We start from the raw sequence: 13,689 nt of genomic DNA on the forward strand, positions 1-13,689 counted from the left end.
CCTTGCAGAAGTTGAAAAGATGTTAAGTGGTAAATACCAAAATGCCCAGCAAGCATGTAAGCAGGCTCTCACCCCAGCATGAATATGTGCAGATCAGCATTTTAAATTTTACTTTTAGCTTTCCTAGCAGTTCGAATTAACCCTTTCTCTACTTCCGCCCCCTCTGTGAGCCTTTCGCCCTTACCCTACAGACTGGAAGAACTGTCACAGTTCTCTTCCCTTCACCCTGCACCCTAACCGCTCACCCCAGGGCCCCTCCTTGTGAACAACTGCCTCCTGGACTTCCTTACTATCCGGAAGTCTCTCAGGGCAATGGCCAGACACGTGCTAGCAAGTCAGTCCAGCTTCCTGGAGCTACACACAGAATGAGAGGAGGCCTTCTAGGAGACCAAAGCAGCACAGATAAATGCCACACATCCGCACCGGGGGTTCCCCAAAGCCCGAGCCTCAGAATCGCCCAGAGAGGCTGTGTCAGGTGGTGGCAGCCAGCATTTATACTTGTGAAACTGCCTCGGTGATTCTAAAGTGCATCCCTCAGCAACAGACACTAAACTAGATGCTCTAAAGAGTCAATTACACTTTTCTCTTAGTTTCCAAACAAGCAACTCCCAACCAAAAATTCCTCCAGATTAGGTTCATCTTCATACCTTACTGGCTAGTAAACTTACTGACAGACTGGGTGAATAACAATCAAATATAAGGAAGGTGAATATAATGTAATAAATAATAAATATTTGTATAACGCTTTACAATGTTTTTCCATTTATTAATGATCTCACGTGGCTCTCACACAACCCTATTGAGGTAGCTTGTTATTCTCACACTAAAGGTGAAGAAAGCAAGTCTCAGACATGAGAGAATGACTTGAAAATGCCTGAATGATGTCAGCATTTCTATTATCGAGTTAGATTCGTGGTTTTTTGTTTTTTTTTTTTTCTCTTTATATTGATTTGTGTCTTTGGGGTGTTTCTTTTATATATATGATATATCAGTTGCTGCAGATATTTGCTTCCAAGGGAAAAAAATAATCCATGTCAAAATCTTGGCGAGCTGAAAACTCATGGCATTGGTCCCATTAAAACCAGGGTCAGCCATAAACTTCCCGCATTCTTTATGCTGCAATTAATCGCTAAGCTCTTCGGCTCAACAGAAGAATCTGAAGAACAAGAACAAAACAAAAGCCAAGAGAATAAAAGAAGGTTAGCTGAGCAGTAAAGACTTATTCCAAGAATATCAATTCTAAAATAAAACCACTCAGTCCTTTGTCGTATGAGTGTCACTTACAGCGTAGTAAAATGCTTCCTAAATGATTGGGTGCTAGTGGGTTGGAAAGTTTTAAGAAACAAGTCAGTGATCAGCCTATGAAATATGAAAGTAAACTTCATATATCATGGGGCCAGCAGGGACAATGTACCTACATGCAACAGGGACACCAGGATCTTTGTAACAGCACTCAGTCCAGGCTTTGCTTTTTACCTTTCCAGTCGACATTTCATTCATTCTGAGAGGCTGCTCTGGCATAACTCAGAGGTAGATTCAGCCCAACAACTGGCCCAACAATGCTCAGCCAAGATGTGATGTAGTTGACATTCCTGGGAAACAAGTGAAAATACAGGCAAGTCAATGTATTTCCCTTGTAGTTTGGACGAATGATAGAAAATCAGTTATTGACAATAAAAGAAACAAGGCTTTCTTCAAAGATGTGTCCCCACCACTTGAAACCCCAGCATTTCCAAACGCCTGCCCTGTTGCTTGACAAGGACTCAAGCTCCAAAAACACTGTAAGGATCCCTCACTAAGGCAGTTGAAGGCACTGGGACTCCAGACTCCCCTTGATGATTCAAATTTTACACCTAAAATTTATAGCATTTGCTAAGGTAGTAGAGTGCAGTGATGAAGAGCATGGCTCTAAGGCAAAATGCCTGGGTTTTCAATTTTCAAATCCCAGTTCCACCACTTAACTAGCTTTCTGACCTTGGCCAAATCATTTAACCCTTCTATGCTTTAGCTCCTTCCTCTGTAAACTGCATAAAATAATAGAACTTGGCTCATGGGGCGTTATAAAAATCCAATGCATTAATATATCTGGAATAGAACAGTGCCTAGCACACAGTAAAAATCAATAAATGTTAGCCATTATTATTATTACAAAGAATATTTCTTTTTTAGCTTAGCTTCCAGAGTCACATAAAAAGATTTACACTTTTAAAATAAGAGTTAACGCCAATGTATCTTGATGGTGTTTCTTACCTATTGATTTTTCGAGAATTCTTTAATACGGGAGTCATAAATTCATTCGTCTTGCAAGGATGGAGTACAAAAAAAGGTTGCCCAAGTATGGGATGCTCCTGTAAGAATGAGAGTGGGTCCAGGTTGGCCAGTATGCGTTACTTGGAAAAAGTTAAAATACATAATCTGGTTTACTCCTTTAAAATAAGCATTTGTTTTAAATTCCAGGCTGTGAAAATCAACCAAAGGCAAATAAAAAATTTGAAATGTGTGTCATAAAAAGCTGTTAGCACAGAGAGAGAGTCTGCAGCCTTCTGGCCTAGAAATACCTCCCTATCCCCTTCCTCCTCCACCCACTGTTATCAACAGTAAGTTTTACCAGAAAGGAGCTGGACATAAGAACCAGGGGCTGTGCTGCCAGCAGGGCTGACCCTGTTTCCAACAGACAGCAAAAACTACTGCCCAGTGACACTGGCAATATAAATAGCAAAAATGTGCCAAAACCGGTTTGGCTCAATGGATAGAGCGTCAGTCTGCGGACTGAAAGGTCCCAGGTTCGATTCCGGTCAAGGGCATGTACATTGGCTGCGGGCACATCCCTGGTAGGGGGTGTGCAGGAGGCAGCTGGTCGATGATTCTCTCTCATCGATGTTTCTAGCTCTCTATCCTTCTCCCTTCCTCTCTGTAAAAAAATCAATAAAATATATTTTTAAAAAATGGTACTAAATGAAAAGAAAATTAAACCCACAGTTCTGCTAGCCAGATGTTGTGATCCCAGTTGAGGCAAGCAGCAGACCAGCCAGAAATTTAATGGGGAGATTCTGGAGAAAAGACAGTTCATAGAAGGACTAGGCAAGTTCTCCAGGTGTCCCTGGCTGACAGGTAACTACACACATGTGCAGGGGAGATATGAGAAGGACTGATGGAAAGTAAAAGCTGACACGAACTTGAACATTAACTGAAATCTGAGCATGCTCCCAACTCCCACACACATCCATCAGCAAAGCATAGAAGACTTACAGGCTACAGGTACCTGGGCACAGTCTGTCCAATCCCTGGCTAACCAGCAAGCTATATTGACATAGCTGGGTGACCCCAAGGAAGCCATGAAATAAGAATAAAAAATAAAATAGCAAAAACATCAATGACTATGGTTATAGAGAGGCAAGTTCTGCAGATAAATCCTAGAAAAGTTACTAAAATAAACAATAACAACAAAAACTAAAATACAACCTTCAGGGAAAACATTGGAATCCAGAATTGCTACAGTATCATATCTAAAATGTCTAGCTTTCAATTAAATTTGAGAGATGCAAAGAAACAGAAAAGCGTGAAGCATACTAATGAAAAAATCCATGAATAAAATTGGTAGGTACAAAACAGTCACAGGGAAGTAAGTAAAGCACAGGAAATATGGTCAATAATATTGTAATAACTATGTGTAGTGCCAGTTGGGCTCCTGGAAATATCGAGAGGAACACTATATAAAGTACATGATTGTCTAACCACTGACCTGTACACCAAAACCAACACATAAAATAATAATAATAGTAACTCTGAGTGGCTCAGATACTGCATTTACAAAGAATTCAAAACTGCTACTATAAATATGTTTGAAAAACTAAAGAAAACTGTTTAAAAAGTTAAAAGATGAAAATTATGACAATGACAATCAAATAATGAATACAAACTATGAAAAGAACCAAATGGAAAATCTAGATTTGAAAAGTACAACACAGAAATAAAAAAATTCACTAGCTAGGTTCAATAGTAGCTATGAGATGGCAGTAAAAAGACTTAGTGAACTTGAAGATATATTAATATAAATTATTCAATCAGAAGGGGAGAAAAAAATAAAGAATGAACAGAGTCCCTTGGACAATACCATGCATAGCAGCATATATGTAATAGGAGTCAGGGACAAGAGGAGAGACAGAAAGGAACAGGCAAAATATTTGAAAAAAAAAAAAACTAACTTAAAACTTCTAAACTTTGATTAAAAAATTTAATCTACAGATACAAGAAGTGCAACAAACCCTAAGTAGAAACATAAAGAAAGCCACAGGTAAATGCATTATAGTCTAAAGGCTGAAAGCCAAAGATAGGAGGAAATCTTTAAAGCACCAAGAGGGAAAGGACTCATCACATAAAGAGAAATAACAGTGCAACATTGGCTGGCTTCTCATCAGTTCAGAGGACAACAGAAGGGCCTATTCAAAGTCCTAGTGAAAAAAAAAACAAAACAACCTAGAGATGACAACCAAGAATTCTTTATCCAGCAAAACTATCCATAAAAAAAAAAAAAGGTAATTTAAATACTTGCCCAGGGAAACAGACTGAGAATTCCTTGCTAGGAGAGCTCCCTTATAAGATATACTAGAGGAAGTCCTTCAGGCAACAATATCAGAGGGTAACTCAAATTCACAGGAAAAAAATAAAAAGCATTATAATTGGTAAATACAGAAAGTTAAGTAATTTTTCTTCTCTTATTTACTTTAATAGACATAAGATTATATAAACAAAAATTATAATACTGTAGTGTTGGGTTTATAACATATATATAATATGCATGACAGTAATAGCACAAAGGAAGGAGTGATGGAAATATATTGAACAGAGTTGCTATAGTTTAGCTAATTTAAGTCAGTATTAACTTGTGTTCCTATTGTTAGAATCTCAGTAAGAATGTTGCTTTAAGAGAACTGGAAATCAAAGCTCCTTCTTGTCATTAAATAAATCCTTTAAGTATGTTGTTAATCATGACTGCTTTTCTAGCAATATGTCAAAAGCATCCATAATTAATGACATGGTTAAACTGTATACAGTCAACACTCAATGCTTTCTCAAGTGTATCAGCTTTTCTTAGTTGTGGCAAATCAACCAAATCATGAACTAGTCAGTATTCAAATACAGGTAGAAGATGATTTTTAAAATACTCAAAAGAAATCCTGTTTCCAAATGTGTAAGATTACTGAATATAGGCTTTGAGTTATTAAGATTATAATAATGGTTATATAATGTAGAAAATATAACATTTCCTGGTGTGATTAGAATTCATATATTCCCTCATTCATCCATTTATCAAATATTAAGTCTTCTTGTCTTGTAATGTGATAATGATTTAATGCTAACTAAAGACAAAGGGTCTGTAATTTTAAAATGTGCTTACTGGCCTGGGTATCTTAATGCTGCAGCAGTGACAGAATTAGCTTTGCAACCTGAACCAATACTATTTTTTCAGTCACTTTCAATCAGCTGATCCTGCAAGCCAAACAATTTATATTCAAAGTAAGATAGAGAATTTTAAAATAATTTGAAGCATCTGATCAGTGTAGACAATCAATCTGGATAATATTCTCCAAAAGCCACTTTTCTGCCATGGAGATTTGTTAAGGCTTATGCTATCAGGCAAGATTATCTGTATTTTCTACTTTCTCCCTCAAACAGCCAGAATAGAGATGAAAGCTATCTTTAGTTGGTTTAGGAATTATGTGCTGGAGTTAAAACACACACACACACACACACACACACACACACACACTCACACACACACACACACACACAAAAAAAAAAAACACACCTAAAATCCTACACCTTATTTATTTAACATACCATTTTCAGAAATGGAAGAGCATCAAAACTGTCAGGATCTTTTTAGTGACATTTCTTAGATCAATTCGGAAGGTAAATTTGTGTGAAAGTGCTACCATCTGCTGTCAGTACTAATGAACTGATGCAAATCTGCGCTGAGAAAAATGTCAGTGTGGAAATACATGCAGCCAATGAACTGTGTTAGGCTTACAACTCAATAAACACTTCTACTGGAACAAAGTTCTGCTAAATGGTTTTCCGCGAAAATAGAAATGATGGGTCAGATTTCTATCTCTGTAACTCCAGACAAGTTATATAGACACATTCTCTTATGAAATTTAATTTAGCAATGGTTAAATGTCTCATAAAATAAGTCTGACATGAATATTGGGAATTGGTTTCAGAACTATTAGATATGACTATCACAAGGAAATGATAATACTGCACCTTCATTCTTACATCTATTAAATATGAGTTACTTGGTTCGTATCTTAATATTCTCGGCTCTCCAGGAGGGCACAAATATAATTTCATGTACTAAGCTTTCATCCAGTTTCATATTCCAAACCGATCAAATTTGCTTTCCACTCTGGGCACATTCCTTAGCTATGGGGAGGGTCTCTCCCTCAAGCAGGGAGAGGAAAATGGCTGTTGAGCACCTACAGTATGAGGCACTGTGCTAAGTACTTTGTACAAGGTCACCTATCTAAATAATTCTTTGATGAAGGCTTTATTATTGCCACTTTGGAGAACAGGTTCAAAGAGATTATGCTTAAAGTTATCCCTGTAGTGAGGAGCAAAGCAAGTCCACACCCTTACATTGCACCTCCTCACCCCACTAACCAGAGTTGGTGTCAAGGATATTCCCTCTAGGATAATCCTCTTTAGTCCACCTCTTCAAAAATATATTTCTTACTTAAAAATGATGTGTTTTCATAAAATTAAAAGAGCAATCCATATATAGAGAGTTCAGCACATACAAAAAAAGAACAAAAATTAAAAGCAGGATAACCTAAATAACTGCCCAACTCAGATGTAAGCATTCATTGGTGAATTTTCTTTCAGACTCTTTATACACACACATTTATAGTTTTCTGTTTCTTTTTATTCACTGAACACTAAAGCTTCCTAGAGAATGAAGCTTTAGTGTGAACAGATATTTATCAAGTACCTAGTATGTGCCACTCCCTGCCATGTGCTTGTTGTTGATCTTCCCTAAGTATCTTCGTCTTCTGTTTTACTGATTTCTGTACTTATTTTTATTAGTCCAATCCATATACTTTATTTGGATTTATCTTGTTGTTCTTAATTTTTAAATATTCCATGGGTGCTTACAAGAATATGCATAAAAATATGTAATATTCAGTTGTTGGCTACAATGCTGTCCATGTGTTACTAGATCAAGTAAGGTAATTGTGTTGTCCACATCTTCTATATCCTTATCAGCTTGATTTATCAATTTCTAAGAGCAGTTGATTTGTCCATTTTTGCTTGTACTTTGTAAAGTTTTTGCTTTATAGGTTCTGAAGCTTTTATCTAAACTCATAGAACTATATCTTCCTAGAGAATGAAGCTTTAGTATGAAATAACAAAACATCTCTGATTAGACTTTCTGCCAATAAAGGACTTTTATCTGATATTAATATAGCCACATCAGTTTCTACTCCTTATACATTTAAACCATTATTTACCTTTCAATAATTCTGTGTCCTTGTGTTTGAGGCATTTCATGTAAAAAGAACATAGATGGATTTTATTAAAGAAATACACCTTTATAATCTGTCTCTTAAATGAAGCGTTTAGTTCATTTACAGGCTCTGTGATCTGATTTCATTTCTCCCATCTTATTTTAGACTTTTTATTCATTCTATTTTTAATGTTTCTTCTTTTGGTTTCTTTTTTTCCTCCTCTGTTGCTTTCTTTTGGATTGAATGTAAGCTTCCCTCCCCCCCTCCCCCGCCCCCGATTGCTTTTTCTTTTAATTAATTTGAAAAATACATGTTATATTTCTAAACTTTTAGTAGTTATCCCACAATTTTTAAGTAAATGTTTCACTCAATAAAATTCACAAAGATATTATTCAATATCTTTGCCTTTTTCCTAAACAAGTACCTTAGGATGTTTAACTCTGACCACCGCTTCCTGATTTCTGTACTACTGTTGTTCAGTATTTCAATTGTATCTTTTGTTTTTAACCCTATAAATTAGATATTATCAGTGCTTTGTAACCCAATGTGTGTTGAGATCTACTCACACTTTATTATTCTTTTTTTTTAAATACTCACCCGAGAATATGTTGGTTTTTTTTTTTTTATTGATTTTAGGGAGAGAGAGAGAGGGAGAGAGAAACATCTATTGGTTGCCTTTCATACGTGCCCCAACTGGGGATCATCAAACCTACAAGCTAGATATGTGCCCTAACTGGGAATCAAACCTGCAACCTTTCAGTGTATGGGACAATGCTCCAATGAACTGAGCCACCCAGCCAGGGCCCCTACTGTTCTTTTTGCTTACCATTTTTTCCCTATTATCACGTATTTATTCTTGGATCATTTTCTTATTGCTTACTACCTGTAGATATTTACTAAAGATCTACAGGTAGTAAATAGTCCCATATAATGAATGCTTTATCTTGCCCTCATTTTTGAAAAATAAGTGTTGTAGGTATAAAATTTTAGGTTACAATTATGTTTTCTCAGCCCTTTATTAGCCCATTTTCTCCTATCTTGCATTTTTCTGTGTGGAAGACAGTATAATTGCCATTTCTTTTCAGATCTCTTTCTCTTTGGTGCTTCACTATAATGTGTCTAGGTGTAGATTTCTTTTCATTTATCTTACTTGGGATTTATTGAGCTTTCTGAATCTAAATATCAGTATCCTTCAGTTTCTTCTTCTAGAATTTCTATTAGACATATGTTTGTCCTTTTCTCTCCCTTGTATCTCTGAATCTGTTATATTGACCATATTTTTCTCAGTTTTTGCTACAATGTATATAAATATCAATGCTTTCTTTAACTTTATCTGCTTTTTAGTGTAGGCCTTCTAATTATATACTTTCCTTTCTAAAAATTTTATTTGATTATTCCTTAAATTTGCCTGATCATTTTTATAGTATCTTCTTCCTATATCATACTCTCAGTATATTCTTCCAATTTAAAAAATATAGTCAACATATTTATTTTATATATTTGCACCAAAAATATATGAATATGAGGATCTGATACCTCAATTTGGTATATCTGCTGGCCTTCATAGTTAATAGCTTATTATTCTGTACTTTTTTATTGTGACCAACTAGTAGTACTTAAATACAGTAATTATTCCAACTCCATATTTACATGAAAGTAGACTTGTGTTTAATCTATAAGTTATATGGCCTTTTAAAATATATATATTTTTATTGCTTTCAGAGAGGAAGGGAGAGGGAGAGAGAGATAGAAACATTAGTGATGAGAGAGAATCATTAATCAGCTACTTCCTGCACACCCCACATTGGCGATTGAGCCCACAACCTGGGCATGTGTCCTAACTGGGAATCAAACCATGACCTTCTGATTCATAGGTCGACACTCAACCACTGAGCCATGCTGACCGGGCTATCTGTACTTTTTAAATATGTTTTATACAGAGTAAGGCTGAGAAGGTCATATAGAAAAGAGAGAACAACTTTTAAATATGTGGAGAATGATGGCTAGCACTATTTTAGGTAAAGGCCTCTTTGCAGAGGTAACATTTGAGCAGAGAGCTAGTTGACCAAGTGAAGAGCACCATGTAACTCTTTGGGAAATGAATCTTTTCTGTTAGGGAATGAGAAGTGCGCAGACCTTAATGACCCTTGTGAGGGAAAGTGCTTGAAGTGCTCACAGAACAGCAAGAAGACCAGTGAAGCCCAGTGAAATGAAGGGCGCAAGTGTGATACAGAGACTTCGGAAAATTCTGAACTATGAAGTGACATGTTCTGATCTACATTTGAAAATATTACTTTTGATATTGCAAAATGACAAGAGTGGACAGAGGAAGAGCAGCTAGGAAGCACTGCAGCAACCCAGACAAGATATGATGGTGCCTTGTACTAGGTGATAGTGTGGTAGGGGGAGAATGGTCAGGTTTGGGATTTATTATGAAAGTAGAACTAACAAGATTTGCTAAGGAATTTGATATGCTGCATGGGAAAAAATAAAATAAAAGAGCTAAGGATGACTCCAAGGTGAAATGTCTATTCATATTTTCTTGACTTCAGGGGTTTTCATATTGATTTATATTAGCTCTTTAGGACCTTTTGAGGATACTAATTCTTTTCATCCATTCAACCATATTATGAGCCATGCACTGGGTCAAATGTTAGTAGATAGTGGCACATAAACAGATAACCCCTGCTCTCATAAAAGTTGCTGAAATAATAAAAATATTTTTAATTTTCAGATTTTCATTTGTCTTTAAATTTGTTCATGATGATTTAGATGTGGAATATCATATTAGATAATCAAATCTATACTTTTTCTCCTTTTAAATTTATTTTATCACTTTTATGTTTAAAAATCCTATTCAGAATTAGAATACTAGATACTTACCTATATTTATGTGCAGTTTACCATTAACCATTATTTGCTGTTCTCCAAACACACTGCTTTTTCTTACCTGCAGGCCTTTGTACATGTGATTCTCTCTGCCTACAAAACCCTCCCACCCTTCCTTCCAACTAATGCCCATTTCTCTCCCATGATCTCAGCTTTCTTTATTTTAAAAACGTTTTATTTATGTTCAATTATAGTTGATATTCAATATTAATTTCAGGAGTACAGAATAGTGGTTAGACATTTACATAACTTACAAAATGATCCCTCAATAAGTCTAGCATCCAATTGGCAGTTACAAAATAGTCATGGGGATGTAAACTACAGCATATGGAATACAGTCAATAATATTGTAATAACTATACATGTTGTGAGGTGGACACTAGATCTTAGTTTTCTTCTACCCCCAATCCTGCATCAAGTGCCCCGCTCTGTGCTCCCACTGAACCCCATGCTTAAACCTTCTGCTTAATTCCACACTGTTCTGCATAGGTACCTGACTGTTCACAGGAGTCTTCCTCTCCCATACAGTAAGTCCTTGAGGGCAGAGGAGGTATTCTGATTACTCTATCAGTCTCAGCACCCAGGACCACCTTTCATTTAGTAGGCACTCAATAAATATTTGTGGAGTTACTGCATAGACAAAGACGTCCTGCTGTGCCAAAGTAAATTGTTATTGGCACATGCAGCCTGTCCCATAAAGGGGAATATTTGTGCAGAAAGCACCAGTAGTTCCCTATGCTACTGTGGGGACATGAAAGGGACAGAAGTATTCTTTCTCTTTGTCACAAAACAAAGGACAATACTTCCTGTACATTTATAGGTGTCCCCAGATAAGATAAAAACTTCAATATTTGTTTTGCAAATATTTCTTCCAAATTGGATCTAAGAGCAAAGGAGAGGGTTTGAACGCATGGTTAGGAATAAGTCTCCACATAAAAACTTATGTCAACTATGCATATATATTATAAAATCTATTCGTATTCACATAAAATAATATCCTAATTATCATTAAATAAATTGACACACCAAGATGAATATTTTAATTCTGAATTAGCCTACTCTCTGCCACACCATAGTGTCCCACTAAATAGCAAGTAAACTACTACTAAAATATATAATATACTCATGCCTTTCTACTTAGCTCACTTCTTTATCACTTCATGTACTTTTTAAAAAATATATATTTTTATTGATTTCAGAGATGAAGGGAGAGAGAAATAGAAACATCAATGAGAGAGAATCACTGATAGGCTGCCACCTGCATGCCCCACACTGGCCTGGGCATGTGACCTGACCGGGAATTAAACTGTGACATCCGGTTTCATAGGTTGATGCTCAACCACTGAGCCATGCCAGCCAGGCTCATGTACTTTTTACTGATGCACTCAACCACTATTTCACCCTACAGATCTAATACATGGTGTACCTGTGCAATTTCTGTAGTGCTGTGTTGAATCCCTGCAGTCAGAAACACCAGACTGTACACAGGGTATATGTTTTCATGAGCTGAGAGGAACATTGAGTCAAATGAAATAGGACATCTCATCCCCTCTCCTCATCTCTCCCCATGCTCTGTCAGGGCATCTGTAATTCAAGGGTTACAGAAATACTAGAACATACAACAGACAACTCAAAAGGTACAAATCCAGGAATATGGGAATTCAGAGAAAAGAGAGGTCACTTCTGTCTGGCAGGAGGAGGGGGCAGCAAAGACTTATTGAGGACATGGGACTTAACCTGGCCCAGACCTTAAAGTGTGAGCAGGACTTAGGTGGGGGAAGAGAAGAGAGTGGCAGCCGAATTTACAACAGAAAGAGGCTACTCCAAGTTTAATAGGCGAGAGACATACAGAATTCTACCTTTTAAGTAAGACTGCGAAGTTTGGTAAATTTGGAGAAGGAAAAAAAAATGTTTATTTTTGTTTGTGTTGATGGTGGTGCTGTTAAATGATTGAGGCAATCCCTGTAAGATCCAAGTATTTCCTGGATGTAATCAACACCCATCCAAGACAGAGAAGCAAGGTTTGAAGTACAAACAATCCTCTACCTTTGGGGGGAGTGGGGGAACAGGGAAAAGAGATGGAAAGAAGAAATATCCAAGTACAGATTTCTATCCCTAATAAGCGAGTGAGGATGCAGATACAAAGACAGTGAGAAAATATTTAAGGGAAAAAAAATGTGGAAAAGACACAACAGTCTCGCCCCAATGCCCAGAAAGGTCAGCAGGTTTCTCCTCGGTTCCGGATGGGCAAGGGAGCCAAGTGAAGCCATGCTTTGTCCTAGCTGCACCTGTGGACACTTTGTGGCCCGTTAATGAAAAATGAAATTCTAATGGTTTGGGGGGAAGGTTGATTCAGACGAAAAGAAACAGGACAGCTCTTTAAAACTGTATGCTATCCAGAAGCCACCAGGCTTCCTAGAATTTTTATTAAAAATTACAGACATCACAGCAATAGTTCTCAGACACCCTCTTCTCTGCGGAGAAAACTTTCCTTTCATGGATCCAGAGGGAGTGGAGCAGTGAATTCTCCCACACCTGCATAAATCTACAAAGGGCTCCCTCCCTGGGTGGCTGGCAATCCCAATTCTAACTCCTGGAGGAGAGAGCAGAGCTCGAATATATTCATAGAGTCTATATAGGTTGTAGCTTTAAGCAACACCATTAATATGCCAGAATTCTGAGTTCCCAAACTTACTCAGTTATCAATTTGTTGTACAGAATTTAATCTCTCGGTATTTTGATATGCAAAATGGAAATAGCACTGCTGATCCTTCAGAGGGTGAAAGGAGATAACCAACAAGACCAGTGTAAAGCTTGCTGGGGGGAAAAAAGAGCTTATGCAAATGCCTATTAATTAAAACAGGAATGGCTGCACAACTAGGTCAGGCATGATGATAAGACTGAACAACCCACCCCAGCCACCAGCATCAAAAAGAAGAAATGAACATTTAATCCTAATAGCACTTGTTGGTTGCATTTTATAAAGAACATTGAATTATAATATTCTGTAACATAACACAGAGTAGCACATTTCAGACCATCCTCAAATAATTCTTTGATAGAAATAAACTTATTAGAGACATAAAAAAAAAACACCCCACCAAAACAGCAAGCCAATTACTAATTAAGAACTTGTAAAAAGCTAATCAAAGCTCTCATCCAGAGAAAATGAGAAAATCTGAGACTCAGAATGATTTTGTATATTGATGAGATTTTACATAGCATCACAGAAAGAAAAATAAAATAGATTTTAATGAAGAAAAAGGACTCTAAGTCTCTGTTTAAAAGCCTT

At 36.7% G+C, this 13,689-nt stretch overlaps 1 protein-coding gene across 4 annotated transcripts in view; it reads right to left on the reverse strand.

Moving 5' to 3' along the window:
• Positions 1–746: 746 nt before the first annotated feature.
• Positions 747–13,689, reverse strand: part of ATG10 (autophagy related 10) — a 278,991-nt gene continuing 266,048 nt past the window's right edge. For all 4 annotated transcript variants that reach the window (XM_054715103.1, XM_054715102.1, XM_008162000.3 and 1 more), the window contains exons 6-8: positions 2,251–2,348; positions 1,477–1,592; positions 747–1,156 (exon numbers count right to left, since the gene is read on the reverse strand). In XM_054715103.1, coding sequence (XP_054571078.1) covers positions 1,493–1,592; positions 2,251–2,348 — 198 coding nt within the window. In that variant the 3' untranslated portion in view covers positions 747–1,156; positions 1,477–1,492. The remainder of the gene's footprint in view (positions 1,157–1,476; positions 1,593–2,250; positions 2,349–13,689) is intronic.

Source organism: Eptesicus fuscus, chromosome 4 (assembly GCF_027574615.1).
Source record: "Eptesicus fuscus isolate TK198812 chromosome 4, DD_ASM_mEF_20220401, whole genome shotgun sequence".
NCBI classification, from domain to species: domain Eukaryota; kingdom Metazoa; phylum Chordata; class Mammalia; order Chiroptera; family Vespertilionidae; genus Eptesicus; species Eptesicus fuscus.